This window comes from Malaya genurostris, chromosome 3, assembly GCF_030247185.1.
Source record: "Malaya genurostris strain Urasoe2022 chromosome 3, Malgen_1.1, whole genome shotgun sequence".
Classification (NCBI taxonomy): Eukaryota; Metazoa; Arthropoda; class Insecta; order Diptera; family Culicidae; genus Malaya; species Malaya genurostris.
The window spans coordinates 73,967,603-73,981,808 of record NC_080572.1 but is presented as its reverse complement, the minus strand read 5'-3'; the positions used below and the strand labels follow the sequence as shown (position 1 = coordinate 73,981,808).

General features: G+C 36.0%; 1 protein-coding gene and 1 pseudogene across 1 annotated transcript in view; one reads left to right on the top strand and one right to left on the bottom strand.

Moving 5' to 3' along the window:
* Nucleotides 1-14,206, top strand: part of LOC131438910 (uncharacterized) — a 205,073-nt gene that overhangs the window by 95,983 nt on the left and 94,884 nt on the right. Inside the window, exon 3 of the mRNA XM_058609304.1 lies at nucleotides 6,687-6,805. Coding sequence (XP_058465287.1) covers nucleotides 6,687-6,805 — 119 coding nt within the window. The remainder of the gene's footprint in view (nucleotides 1-6,686; nucleotides 6,806-14,206) is intronic.
* Nucleotides 5,909-6,060, bottom strand: LOC131439713 (U4 spliceosomal RNA; annotated as a pseudogene).

Below are 14,206 nucleotides of genomic sequence, written 5' to 3'. Positions count from 1 at the left end.
TTCACTTGCTGGATTGTCGTTTTTGCATTATGTGTTGGTGAAATTTCCTGCTATCAGCGCAACACCGTTTTCGCTTAAGTGTCTTATATATCTTCTAGCTATTGAAGAACCGAATCAAAGTGGTTACAGATTCTTTTGGAATATCCCATGTATTTAGTAAATTTTTGGTCGATTTTGCCATTAAAAATGCCTTACACTTCGCTACACGAGGCTGGGTGTCTATTTAAAACATGCAAAACTAATCGCGTAACATTTTTCTGTCATAATTTTGAACGCTTATAACTCAGTCATTTGTTGATGGATTTATATAACTCAACAACTAATCGAGACGGAAACATTTAACTTAAACTTATGAGATAACGTAATTTGAATATTTCAATTGCATACCATTGAAAAGTTTGTTTGAATTGAGTATTTCATTTTGGTTCTCTGGTAACTATCAGGCCAATTGAAAATTATCGGCGATAGATTTTTTGCGAATCTAATTTGCTGCGCTTGTTCCTCGATGATTTGTTAATGGATTTTCCTAATTTAAATTTTTCCAAAGCTTCAATATTGTAAGCTTAAAAATGCTTTAATATGTCAACTGATCGGTTTGCATATTTAAATCTCCATTCCCATACGAACAAAACGTGACAATATGACTTGTCCCACCAGGAATTAAACGCTTCAAAAGATTCAGAATTGAATTCTGAAACTTATCTAAAAGCGGCCTCCTCGGTTTAGTAGTATAAATGAGTTCCACAGGCCCATATATACAGTACAATTCGATGCAATATCGTATAGTATTAAAGATAAACTCAAGGTAAGCTTAGCTGCGATTTTACATGTATCGTTTGAATAGGAACCCTCGTATAATTTGGTTAACCGCCAGTTTCAGTTTTATTATTATTTGTTACAAAACAATAAGCGTCTGATGGCTACACGCGTTGTAACTATGACAATGTTCATTCATGTGTTTATAACATCAAGTTACAATATGAACAAAATTTAGGAATTTTGTTCCGTATCCATTCCGTATATTCCTAATATGCCAAAGCGAAAGTCAATGTAAGTAACTAAATATTTTATGCGAATTGTTTCACATGTTTTCTTTCTCGTATTGTTGCCATATTATTTACCGATACTTTCCGAAGATTATCGACGATTTTGACGAAGGATTAATAAAATTACACTACTACTGAGTTTACTGGTACAACATTTTTCGTTAAAATAAATAAAATCTTCTCTTGGATCGATTAACTGTTTATAAAATTAACGTTTCTCGAAAATTATTATCATAAAATAAAATCGTTTCATTTGTTCAGGTTTAAATTTTTAGGTTGTTTGTACCTAAAATTGAGCTTTCAAGTAACTTTGAATTCATAATAATTGACTACAAGTTAAAGGACGTTATTCAAAACTTAACAATGTAAAAATTTGTGGAAAAGGATCAAAATTGAGTACAATCAATTATCAAGAAAGAATCTAATTGTCAATTTTATCATTCGCTAACAATCTAAGCGCTCAAACTAGAGCAAGTTTGTAATTAGTCAATTGAATAAGTTTTTAGTTTAGCGTATCATCATCATTATCATCTTCATTTTTGTATTAATTATGAAGTCCCTAGAAACGTTCCATTTTTAATGTTATTGTGCTCTGTAGTGTCTTAAATACAACCCTCTAATTTTTTTTTATATAAATCATTTTGCTCATAAAATCATTAATAATAGAGATGATCTCATGAGAAGACATTTTCATGATTTTAATAAATTCCTCAACATGGTACCAGCAATGGAATTTTATCCGTGTAACTGCTTTAACCGGTAACAGACATTCGTATCTGCGCCGTGATTCGAATTTATTCAAAACTGTTGAAATGTCGTGCTCATGTAAGTTTTGTGCCTATGGACTCGTTTGTGTTTTCCATACCAAACTGTCGATGTTCGATTTTCGTTTTCATTACCTCGTTTACGAAATCAAAAACCGCAAACAGCGTGCTTCTTTCGTAAAGGCGTTCAACTGATCACCTTGTGATTCCGAAACCGTAAAACCTAAGATTTCAATCTAATTTTGTGAACATTGTTCTGCCATCTCCGAGCAAAGTTAATGCACATATTTTTATTCTTTTACACACTTTACCCCATAACTCCGAAACTGGAAGTCGGATCGAAACAAAATTCTGGAATTTAGCATGGGACCACACAACCTTTTAGTTGTTTGTGAAAATCGGTTCAGTGTGTCCAAAACGTCACATACACACACAGACATTTTGCGTATTCGACGAATGCAGTAGAATGGTATATGAGAATCACAACGATTGCACAAGCCAAAAAAAAAGAAAATAAAAATGTAAACGAATAAGACAAGAAAGAGAAAATAAATGGAAAGAGAAAAGACGCAGGAAAAGAAAAAACAAAAATATAAAAAGAAGAAACCCAAGAAAAAAATTATAGGAAAATGAAAAAAAAAATAAAATAATTGTGAAGAAAATTACAAGAAATTGAAAAGAATATAAGAAGAAAGCTGAAAGAAGAAGGAGAGAAAAAATAAAAAAAAAGACGAACCGGGAAAAAGTCGGGAATTTCGTTTCAGCGGGAAAAACCTGAAAAAGTCGGAAATTTTAGTTCAAATCCGGGAAAAAATTTATTAGCCCTGATCTTAGTAAAGATTTTCAGCATCGTGACTTTCTTGATTAAACAAATGAAAAGTTGGAAGCAATACTCCATTTTGTGTTTGAGTGAGAAGTTCAGTAAAAGTTTTGAAACATCGTATTGTCCCACACGGGTTCTATGGTACACAATCCATTGGAGATGGGGCCAACATCCCATGTTTCGTTCAACAATTTTTGTAAGGGTTTGGCAGCAATTTTCAATGGAATTTCAGAATGCATCAGCTTTCTTAGTCGTTATCAACAACAGCACATCGAACACATGCTTTTGCTGGATTTCCATTGAATTTCAGAATAAATTTGCGTAATATGGTTGCAAAAGAAATGTCAGTTAACATGTTTGATAAAATTATGAAAAATTCTTAGGAGCCTTCATGTTTTTGAGTGGGTTAATGACTATCCTAATTTCATCATATTTTTTGTCTCAGTAATGTCATCTTGAGACAATACTTGTGTTGTAATCTTGGTATTGATTTCAATAGGATTCACAAAATTTAAAAAGCTGTCGACTTTGACATTGTCCACTGTTTGCAATGAGTATTTGATATCCTTCTTTGAGAGCTGAAATTGGATTCAGAGAATTTATGAAAAACCTTAGAAAGGTTTAGAAGATGGTTTGATTTGTTCAGTGAATGTTTAATGTTTAATTTATATCAAAGATTATTACCTATGGATTTCGTAGTAGGATCACAAGAATGCGGGTGATGATGTCGACGAAGAATCAAATTTAGATCATCTCAGTACCAAGAGGCATATATTGTAGTTGTTTTTCTCAGAGCGACAAGAGTCCATTTTAATAATTTTAGAAGGATTTAGTTCCGTTTCACAAAAAAATGAAATATCTTATATGTTGTTAGATGGAATCGGGAGTAGAATTATTTCTTGTTCATTTTTAACCTTAGGTATACTTTTTTTAGACTATACTAGGCTAATATAAAGGGTGATTTTTTAAGAGCTTGAGAACTTTTTTAAACAATAAAACGCATAAAATTTGCAAAATCTCATCGGTTCTTTATTTTAAACGTTAGATTGGTACATGACATTTACTTTTTGAAGATAATTTCATTTAAATGTTGACCGCGGCTGCGTCTTAGGTGGTCCATTCGGAAAGTCCAATTTTGGGCAACTTTTTCGAGCATTTCGGCCGGAATAGCCCGAATTTCTTCGGAAATGTTGTCTTCCAAAGCTGGAATAGTTACTGGCTTATTTCTGTAGACTTTAGACTTGACGTAGCCCCACAAAAAATAGTCTAAAGGCGTCAAATCGCATGATCTTGGTGGCCAACTTACCGGTCCATTTCTTGAGATGAATTGTTCTCCGAAGTTTTCCCTCAAAATGGCCATAGAATCGCGAGCTGTGTGGCATGTAGCGCCATCTTGTTGAAACCACATGTCAACCAAGTTCAGTTCTTCCATTTTTGGCAACAAAAAGTTTGTTAGCATCGAACGATAGCGATCGCCATTCACTGTAACGTTGCGTCCAACAGCATCTTTGAAAAAATACGGTCCAATGATTCCACCAGCGTACAAACCACACCAAACAGTGCATTTTTCGGGATGCATGGGCAGTTCTTGAACGGCTTCTGGTTGCTCTTCACTCCAAATGCGGCAATTTTGCTTATTTACGTAGCCATTCAACCAGAAATGAGCCTCATCGCTGAACAAAATTTGTCGATAAAAAAGCGGATTTTCCGAATGGACCACCTAAGACGCAGCCGCGGTCAACATTTAAATGAAATTATCTTCAAAAAGTAAATGTCATGTACCAATCTAACGTTTAAAATAAAGAACCGATGAGATTTTGCAAATTTTATGCGTTTTATTGTTTAAAAAAGTTCTCAAGCTCTTAAAAAATCACCCTTTAGTACATATTGGAATACACTAGAGATGGGCAATCCGTTCACGAACAATTCAACGAGTTATTTCTCCTCGAAGAGTGAGTGAATTTGAGTTCTTTATTTAAGAATGATAGTTCTCTATATAAAAATGAAAAAAAAAATCGAATTCTTTGAGGGTGCATACAAGTTAGTTGCGTTTTTCGGAATGTTTGCTGGTTTAAGGAATCTGGTAGAAGTTACACACATTCATGACCTTTAATAACGTATAAAAAATGATTGTTGGTAGGAATACATGCAAAAAGTACTCACTATTATTAAATCTGTAATCTGTAGCTCTCATATTATTTTCGAAGAAACATACAAAGAACGAAACCAGAAAGCTTAAAACCGGAATAAAATAAATAATATATAAAAAAGAAGAACGAAAGAACGGTTCAATAGAACTAATTCTTTCGGTAGAACTATTATGTTTTGAGCGATTCTTCAGTTTTGCCCATCTCTAGAATACACTCCTAGTTTGAATCCTAAGAGTCTTAAGAGCCACTGATGATGAGATATCCTTCCTTATTTAGTAGTAGTATTATAAATACTGAATAGTTTAGAAAATAACAATTTCAATTTTAATTATAAGGCTTTAAATTTAATTCTTAATTATTTGGCTTTCAAATGACTGATGGTATTTTTTGGCAACCTAGAAAACACTAACTGTTTCGAATTACCATAATTACCCACCGAATTAGCCGCTAAAGAAAATTAGAGTGTAGAGAATACATTGTAACCCCAGTTAAATTTGTTAGTCGTACATGATTGACATTCCTGCCCTCTCAGCAGGCGGTTCTATTTTGTTGGTCGTTGAGCGCTTATTGAACGACATACTGCACGAAATATTCGTTCAGTTTGCTGGAACGGTTTGTTGTTCATTTAGGGGTTAGCCAGGTTTGTTGTTGTTTTTTCTCTTGCAAAAATAGTGTGAAATCTAGGTATTACCTTCATATAGAAAGAATATTTGTTGTTATTCTACGTGAAGTAGAAGTATTGTATAGATATGTAGTGTTAGTTTAAAAAAATAAGTGGAAAAATCTTCGGAAATTCTCAAAATTCTCAAGTAAAACCAGTCCAACGAGGCTTCAACTCCTCATATTAAAAATGGTTCAACAATGGACCTCTGTCTTCCGGGTTTGTTGAACGAAAAAATGGTCTGTTTCAAAATCGGCAAACGAAGGTCCCGTATTGGCCTCCCGTTGAACAATTGATTGGGCGTTCATTGGACCAATGATTCAACGTATTGGACTAATGATGAAGGACCACCGTTGAACTTTTTTTTTTCTAAGAGATAAAGATGGAATACATTGAGCTGGGTGTTACTGTTGGTTCTAAAGATGAATGTTTGGACAGATTGTGGATGACGTTATTAAATGTCGTTCCAAGGATTATTTAAATCTTAAATCTTCCTTTCAGTAAATCCTCATACTCTCGAACAAAAACGTTTCGTTGATAATCTGCTATTAGTTTTTAACTAGCAATAATCGCACCTCGGTTGAACCTCATTGGTTACGATATCAAGATTAGAGCTTATATTTTCACTCTGCAGATCTCCACCTCTTCACCCTTTTCACAACCGGATATCGGATCCGGATGAAATTCGTATGGGACCATAAGAAAATCGGTTCAGCCATCTCTGAAAAAAATGATCGCTCAAAAACGTTACATAATTTCATATCTTAACGAACTGATTCCAATGGTATATGACACTCAGCCCTGCGGGCCTTGGTTCCAAAATAGGTTTTCACAGTGATTGCATAACTTATCTATATGAGAAAGCCAAGAAAGACTTCTTGCCATGGTTATGTGTACTTGGCATAATGAATATTTTCTATTTCAAAATCGAGATACCCAAAAACATACTTTTTTTCTCAACTCTCGATGTTCTTTTGGATATGAGATTTTTTTTAAATATTTAAAAAAATAGTGACCATCGGCGATTTGAGCCTGTTCTAAAAACCGAAATTTTTTTTTCTGGCGCACCTGGAAAATAAATTTGCGCAGAAAGTACTACGTTCTCCACAGTCTGGCCCAAATAAAATTCAGGAGTTTTCTAGGGGATTTTGATCGGCGCAAACATCTCTGAACACTTTTAAATCGAATCATGTTTGGTGAATTTACCTCTAGAATAATCTCGAAATCTCCTTCTTCTTCCAGGTGCTTCTCTATCCCGAAGAGGGTTGGGCACGCAGTGCAGCTTCCAGCTACTGGACTATAACGCCTTGCCGATGGCGACGGAATCGATGCATAGTCGAAGAGGTGGCCGGATCCAGAAAGTGAGTATTAAATCCTGTGTTCTTAAATCGACCAAAGTGCGTGTGGAAAAGAAAACAAACATCCTTCCTCAGTTCACTGACAATCGGAAGCTCACCTCGAAACTTCTTTGTGATCTTTTTGTACCTCCCCAAGCTGCCTGCAAATTGGACGCTGTGACATTCTCACGTAGTGTCAATTCACAAACGCAATTTTCCAAAACAGTAAGGGAAATAACTTTCGCGAACGTGATTTTCACGCCTTGTACTGCCTATTGGTGCTCGGAGGGTTCATCATTCTTTGAACAGGCGGTGATTTTGGCTCCCAAATTCAGCTTGCTTTTCAAGAATTCCGTGACGACAAAAGGACGAAGCTTTGCTTCATGAATCACCATGGATAACCAAATCAAAACGGATTGTTTCCGAAAACACAACTGCTCCGCTCTCCCCAGACATTAGTATGCGGAACGAAAATAATATTTCTCATATTCAGAATAAACAGGATCCACTGGCTGACGGCACCTGGTACTAAACAAGTTGGCAACATGACGGAATAAATTCGATCCGGGTTCAATTTACGATTCACGGTGAAGAGTGGGAAAATCAATTTCCATAAAACGATTCCTCCGAGTCCCGCAAATTACATTTATAACATCAATTTGTATCGAAGATTTCATTTCCATTTTCCGGTTACTACGAGGTTGGCACCAAGCAGAGCAGCAAGAAAAAATAAAACCTGTTAAAGCTCCAATCATTGCTTGCCGAACGCATTATTCGAACGGACGTACGAGCGGAAGGAAAATTAATATTCGCTCGGAGAAAGCTTACTGAACCGCACTCGAAACCGGAAGCGAACCGCAATAAAATGACAAATCACTGGAATTTGCATATTCCTTGTACCGTACCATGGCTTCCTCCTCGTCGCGTCGTCGTCGTCGTCGTCAGTGTCTAGCCTGGATTTTTTAACAGCCCGGGATCGAGTGCTGATCGGTGAGCCATTGCAGTATAGAAAGCCGGTCGGGAACATTGCGGTATTCCATTTGGGTCACTTCTATCATCTTCTCGTTTACAGGAAAAGCTGAACCGGAGGTCGATATCGTCTCTCGACTGACCGGCTGACCGAAGAGGATTGATGTTGCTCCATAATGAACTATCTGTTTCCGTTCTTTGAAGGTCCCTGATTTAACTAACGATGTGGGGTTTGTCGTGTTCTCTGTCCAATCAAAACCGTTGTAACCATTAGCGGTGGAGAGATTTCCGATTTAACAAATTAGAACTGGCAGAGCAATTTGTCGAGTGCGAGTGATGCACAGGAGCTCCATTTGCGAGTTGTAATTTATGTGGTCAAGTATCGGATGTTTTCAGTGATGCTTGTTGTATTCGGGGAAAGCATTCAGTTTCGCCGTGAGAAATTACATCGGTTCCGAATGTGAATTACTGCACTTTAAACTTACTACTACAGGAAAAGATGGTTATGTTACTTGCATTTCTACAAACAAAATTTGGAACATTAATATGAATCCATATCGGATCATTTTCCTTGAAAGCATACCCCACGTTTAATTTGATTGGTTTCGTTTGTGTGCCTGCGCCGAAGCCACTAACAGGTAAATGGACAATATAACACAGCAAAAAGCCGCCGATACGACGCCGACTTGCTCTCGAAAGCGACGTAAACATGTATGTATTTATGTATGTGTGAAGCCACCATCAGTTCAAGGCATTACCAGTGTATACGGGTAGACTTACAGTAGATCCGAACTTGCCCCTCCCCGTAGTCGATATAATTGAGCATAATACAATATGTAATGTAATATAATGATATATAACAGAATATAATATAATATAATTAAAAATCGATAATATATGAAATAATATGCTATGATACAATATAACAGTAAATGTCACAGTGTAAGTTATGCTCTTCTTTCGTCGCAGTACTGCAGGAAATATAATATTTCTCTTTTAATAATAATGATAATGATTTTCCGACATACCAGAGACTTGGGCGATTCACATTGTTCGTATGCCTAAGCCCAGCTCCTCTGGTAGAAAGTAAAAGTTAAGTTACTAAAAGATTTCTACTTGCTAAGATGACCCTCTGTCACGTCTCACCTTTCCGTTCTATATATTCACATCCTTGCTTTCCCTTCACTACTATCATTCTATAATTTCCATGTTCTGTTTCTAAAAAAATGGTCGCTGGTTAGGCGAATATCGCATAAAAAAGATAATAATAATAATAATAATAATAATAATAATAATAATAATAACAATAATATTATTATTATTATTATTATTATTATTATTGGTATTATTATATATAATATAATATAATATAATTCAATTCAATATATAATAATTAATTTAATAATAAACAGAATTATATGTTGCAATATACTATGACAAACATTGCACTTTAGGATGAGCTTTAACTTATAAGCCATGTCGCACCCTCTCATTCTGCTACTAACTCAGAAGGCGATAGCACCCAATCGACACCGTTCTATTGACCAAATGTCATCAGAGACTAAGATCAGTTTTTTTGGCTAAAAGTGGAAACATATATTGAAGAAGCCAAATGAGTGAAAAACTCACAGAAAAGATATTTTTTTGGAAAACGATACGCTCGGAAGCATGACTCGAACTTGCGTTCTTATGCAATCCGTTCATACGCGTTTACCATTTCCGCCACCCTGAACTGTTGTAGACACATCGTGAGCCGGTTAGGACTTAGATCATTCGTTCGATGTACGCTTACCAACTCGGTCTGTTGTAGAAATGATTAAAATTATATTAAAATTGTGGACACTCTCGAACTGCTGAGCAAGTTCTTGCGCTTTTTCGCTATTTGTAAGCAGTATTTGATTTCCTTCCTTGAAAGCAGGAATTGGTTTCTGAGGTTTCTTAAAAACCTTAGATACGTTCCAGAAAGGTTTAGAATATGGTTTAATTTGTTCAACTTCATTAGCGAAATTTTCATTTCGCAAAAGAGTAAATCTATGTCCAATTTAGTTTTTAATTCTTAACTATGTTTTTCATAGCAGAATCACGAGAACGTTGATATTGTCGTCGACGAACATTCTTCAACCGAATGAGCAGTTGAAGATTGTCATCGATGATAGGAAAATTTAATTTAGTTTGAGCTTTGGGAACTGAAAGATTCCATGTTTCGATTATGTAATGATTTAGTACTGTGTTGATGTCCGCAGAATATCTAATTCACTAATTTCATGATCCACATGATTTTCAATGTAAAATCTGTATTTGAACAAATTAGCTCTAAGATAGTTGAATATAGAACTAAATGGATAATTTATTGTTTCATATATTTTTTGTCTCAGTGTATGACAATTTTTCTGTACCATAACCGAAGTTTTGGCAACGACGACATTGCGTTAAGTTTTCAATATGTGCAATTATGTCTCGTGTAATGTTTCCAACGAAATTTATGTTGAAAAAAATGATTTTTTTTCTCAAATGTTCAATTTCACTTCGATTGAAATTTATATGATTAATTTCCCGGGAGATTACTCATTTGATAAATCTTTTAAAACAGATTCGATAGGTCTATTATATGTTCAAGTATATAAATTAACTAAGCTAAATTATCTAAATAGGGTGATAGAGCTAAAATGTGTTCAACCTTCATTAAGTTGAAGACACAAAAGTACGGAATTTTAAAAACAGTTTGTAAAACTATCTGAACCTGTAGGTCGGGATATTTAATAATTGTAAAAACTTACTGCAACTACGAAAGCCTTCAGATTCCCTGTTCCAGAAACAGTTAATCGAAATGTCATTAATCTTGGCTTGAGGTTTCAAGAAAGATAGTTAGCCTTCAAAAAAGCTTAATAATGGATTTGTCTTGAGGTAGACTGACTTGCTCGAAATATCACTCATCGGAGAAATAGCCTTCGAAAAGCCAAATCAAATCAAAGCCTTGGTATTACTTTCCTGTTGTGGAATTTGACCTTCTGGTTCCACAGTTTTCGCAGCCGATTCATAGTGTTCAGAACCATTGCATGACTGGTGCTACAAACCTACTGACACTAAGAATTCTTTAGACAGACTGACTAATTATTAGTTTTCAAAGAGACTATTAGCGATTCATGTAGCCTTAGTAAGAAAGAAGCCTTGAAGCGATTCAACTCTGGGTAGCCTGAAAATTTTACAGGAGCCTAGAGCTATTCGTATGCGGTGCGAATGACTGTTTAGTGCCGAATCTAAAGTTGATTTTTGATCAACACAATTTGACAATCGATACTGAACACATAACAACAGAAAAAAATATATGTAAAACCAGTATTCTAAATCAATCGGATGATATGGCGAAGATTTTTCGATCAACATCTTAGCCCAGCATGCAAAAAAAAGGTTGAACTGTTTGTGGAACATGAATCCTGTGGTTTTCATTTTTTCTACCCGTGGAACGACTTCCGCTGCTCTGATGTAGTTTATTGTAAGCTACTTTCAGGCGCCACCCATGAAAATGTCAATGCAATGCAGTAACCGCGCACTGTGATGGATTCTCGAGCGTAGAGCGGACAGAATTTCGAAAAATATTGGGGGTACAAATTAATTCGGTCCATATATTTTTGGAATCAAAAATGCATTTATATATAAAAAAAAAAATTAATTTAAAGATTATTCAAACTGTCGTACATCGCTAAATTCTACTTTTTTCCACCTCTCAGGCAATTTCTGAATTCCATCTCGAAAAAAATGTCTCCAAGTTGGAAGAGAATTTTCGATTAAATCTGCGAAAGATATAAACCTGCCAGATCGTCCGTCGGTAAAACCAATAATTAGAAGGAGCGATATCAGAAGAATCCGGCGGGTATTTTTTCTTCTTGGGGTTATCCATTTTTCATCCCCAGTAACAATACGATGTTAAAAAAAAAAACCTTTCTTGATTGCCTTTAAATCAGCTGCTCGCAAGAGAGAAATCGCCTTTTTCATGGATTTTAACTGCTTGTTGAGTCGCTTCCAATGATTTTGTAAGCTCTTTACTCATCCTCCTCCTTAGGAGCTTACAAAATCATTGTTGTTAATGCCACATTTATTACAAAAACATTGTTTAAATTGTGAAAAATAGATCCAAACACGGAACATCAAAATCAACCGAATACTTAAACAGACCCTGTTGCACGTTTGCTAGCTTCAGTCTATGAATTGTATGATAAGCCATGAACGGAGACAGTGGAACTACACCCGGCGTTAGTCAACTGGTTCTTCAGTTAATGGCGAATATGGGATTTCGTTTCACAAGCCTGAACGCAGAAAAACAACAACTAGTACTTCTGTGAGCATATCTTCACGTTCGCAGTGTGAGTTTCGCTTCAAACAAGAGCGATTGCATCATCCAGTTGCTGGTCGTTTGCATTGGAGAAAAATACAACAAAAATTGGACTACGATGGGGAACATAATGCAAAATCAGTTATTCTAATAAAAATGTTATTTAAAGAACTATTAGGATTACTTCATTGCAAACCGGAGGTAAAAATCATCAATATAGTACAAATCTAGAATAATTTGATAAGCTTTGAGCACTTTTCGCTGTGGGAAATTCACACCAAACGAGCGCAAATAAAGCTAGCATTTGGCTGCATCGCGTTTGAGAAAAATGTTCCAATCAGTGTCTAATATCGTAGTGAAAACAACAATTTGGCTCTTCTGAAAGCCAGAAATGAATCCCGTGCACTTTTTTCAATTGTTTCTTCCACTGAAATATTGAGGTAAATGAAATATTGAAATATATGAGCAAAAGCGTCAAATTCCAACTGCCGGACTATTAGAATTACTATTAACTCTTTCAAATTGAGATTACTTACACTCAATTCCTCAGTTTGTAGCAATAATAAAGTATCATTATGAAACAATACCTAATGAGAACATGACATCGAAAATCACAATTCTGTCCACCCTGTGCCAACAGTGGCCGCTAGTGCTAGCTACTTCAGAAGTTAGCGTAAAAGGAAAGACAGCAAAAACGAAAGAGATTACTTTTTCCGTGGGAAAATGATGTCACTTTTCTTTGAGTTGCTGATAAAACAAAGGATTTGTCTCTCAGTAGGTTACATCTAGGGCACCGTGCACAGATGATCAAGAAGCTAATGAAAAATATAACGAGCTGCTGAACAAAAGCCACTCGGGAGTGCAACGAGATCAAATAGCTGACCGTAATTGTCCTAATTTGCACTAGTGTTTCGCCTTTCAACAAGGCAAGTTAGTAACAAACGAAAAGCATTTTAAAGCAAGTATTCGACTTATTTTGCTGTCAGTACGCTGTTATCTAATCATTCGGGATGATTCTATTGGAGCCAAAATTGCATACGAATGCCTATTCTACAACGAACCTAAGCACTGTCGGATGTCATAAACACCGAGAAAAAAGGCACAGCCTTAGATATAGAACATCGCACATCGTACCTTCTTCTCTCGTGCATAGGCATGAATAGCGAACTCCGACAGGTGAAAACAAATTTGCAAACATAATTAAATTTTCCGCATACTTTCAGCGCTAAAGTCATTAAACTTGTTCCATATGGCTTTGCACATCACCTGTACCCGATGGTAGCTACCAAGAACAGTCACTTAATAGCATTCGAAATTGTCGAATCAGGAATCAGAACTAATTGACTCAAGTGGCACGTTCCCCTAGTTATTTGAAGAATTGTGCCTTGCCGTGGCTTCTCATCAATTTCCTGATGGTAAGGAAATGATACAAGGGACGTGGAAGGGAATTGTGAAGTGGATGAGGTAGAAAACAATACAAAACGTAAACAAACATATCGATCTGCATCCCCGAAAGGATGCTGAACGATATGCAGGTGCCAAAATGCACAGTTAATGAAACCTCCAACCGCTGAGAGGATTTAGAGATTTAAAAAAAGCGGCATCATTGTGCATTCCCGGAAGAATGCAGAACGATTCGCAGTATGTACAAGCAGAAGTAAATTCGGCACCCCATAAAGGATGTCAAATAATCTGATAAAACCTTTTAAAGGTCAATACAGAACGATGGTAAGTGGTAAAGCTGGTTCAGGACCAACGAAATCATTCGTTGCACCAGCTCTAGCCAACTCATCAGCCCATTCATTTCCAGTAATACCAGAATGGCGGGATACTCATAAGAAGTAAACAGCATTTGAAATGCTGAGGTCTTCAATTTGAGTTCTGAGTTCTGAGTGTTTTTGAAGCTGCCTGACTGTCGACCCAAAAAAAAATGCTTTACCACAAATTCTCTGCTGAAGTGCCGATTGTATTCCGCACAGGAGTGCGTAGATTTCTGCTTGGAACATAGTACTGTATCTACCAAGTGAATGAGACTGCTCTAGCTTCATTTCACGACAGTAGACACCAGCACCAGCACGACCATTCAACAGAGAACCGTTCGTATAACAAGTTATGTGTTCATCAAG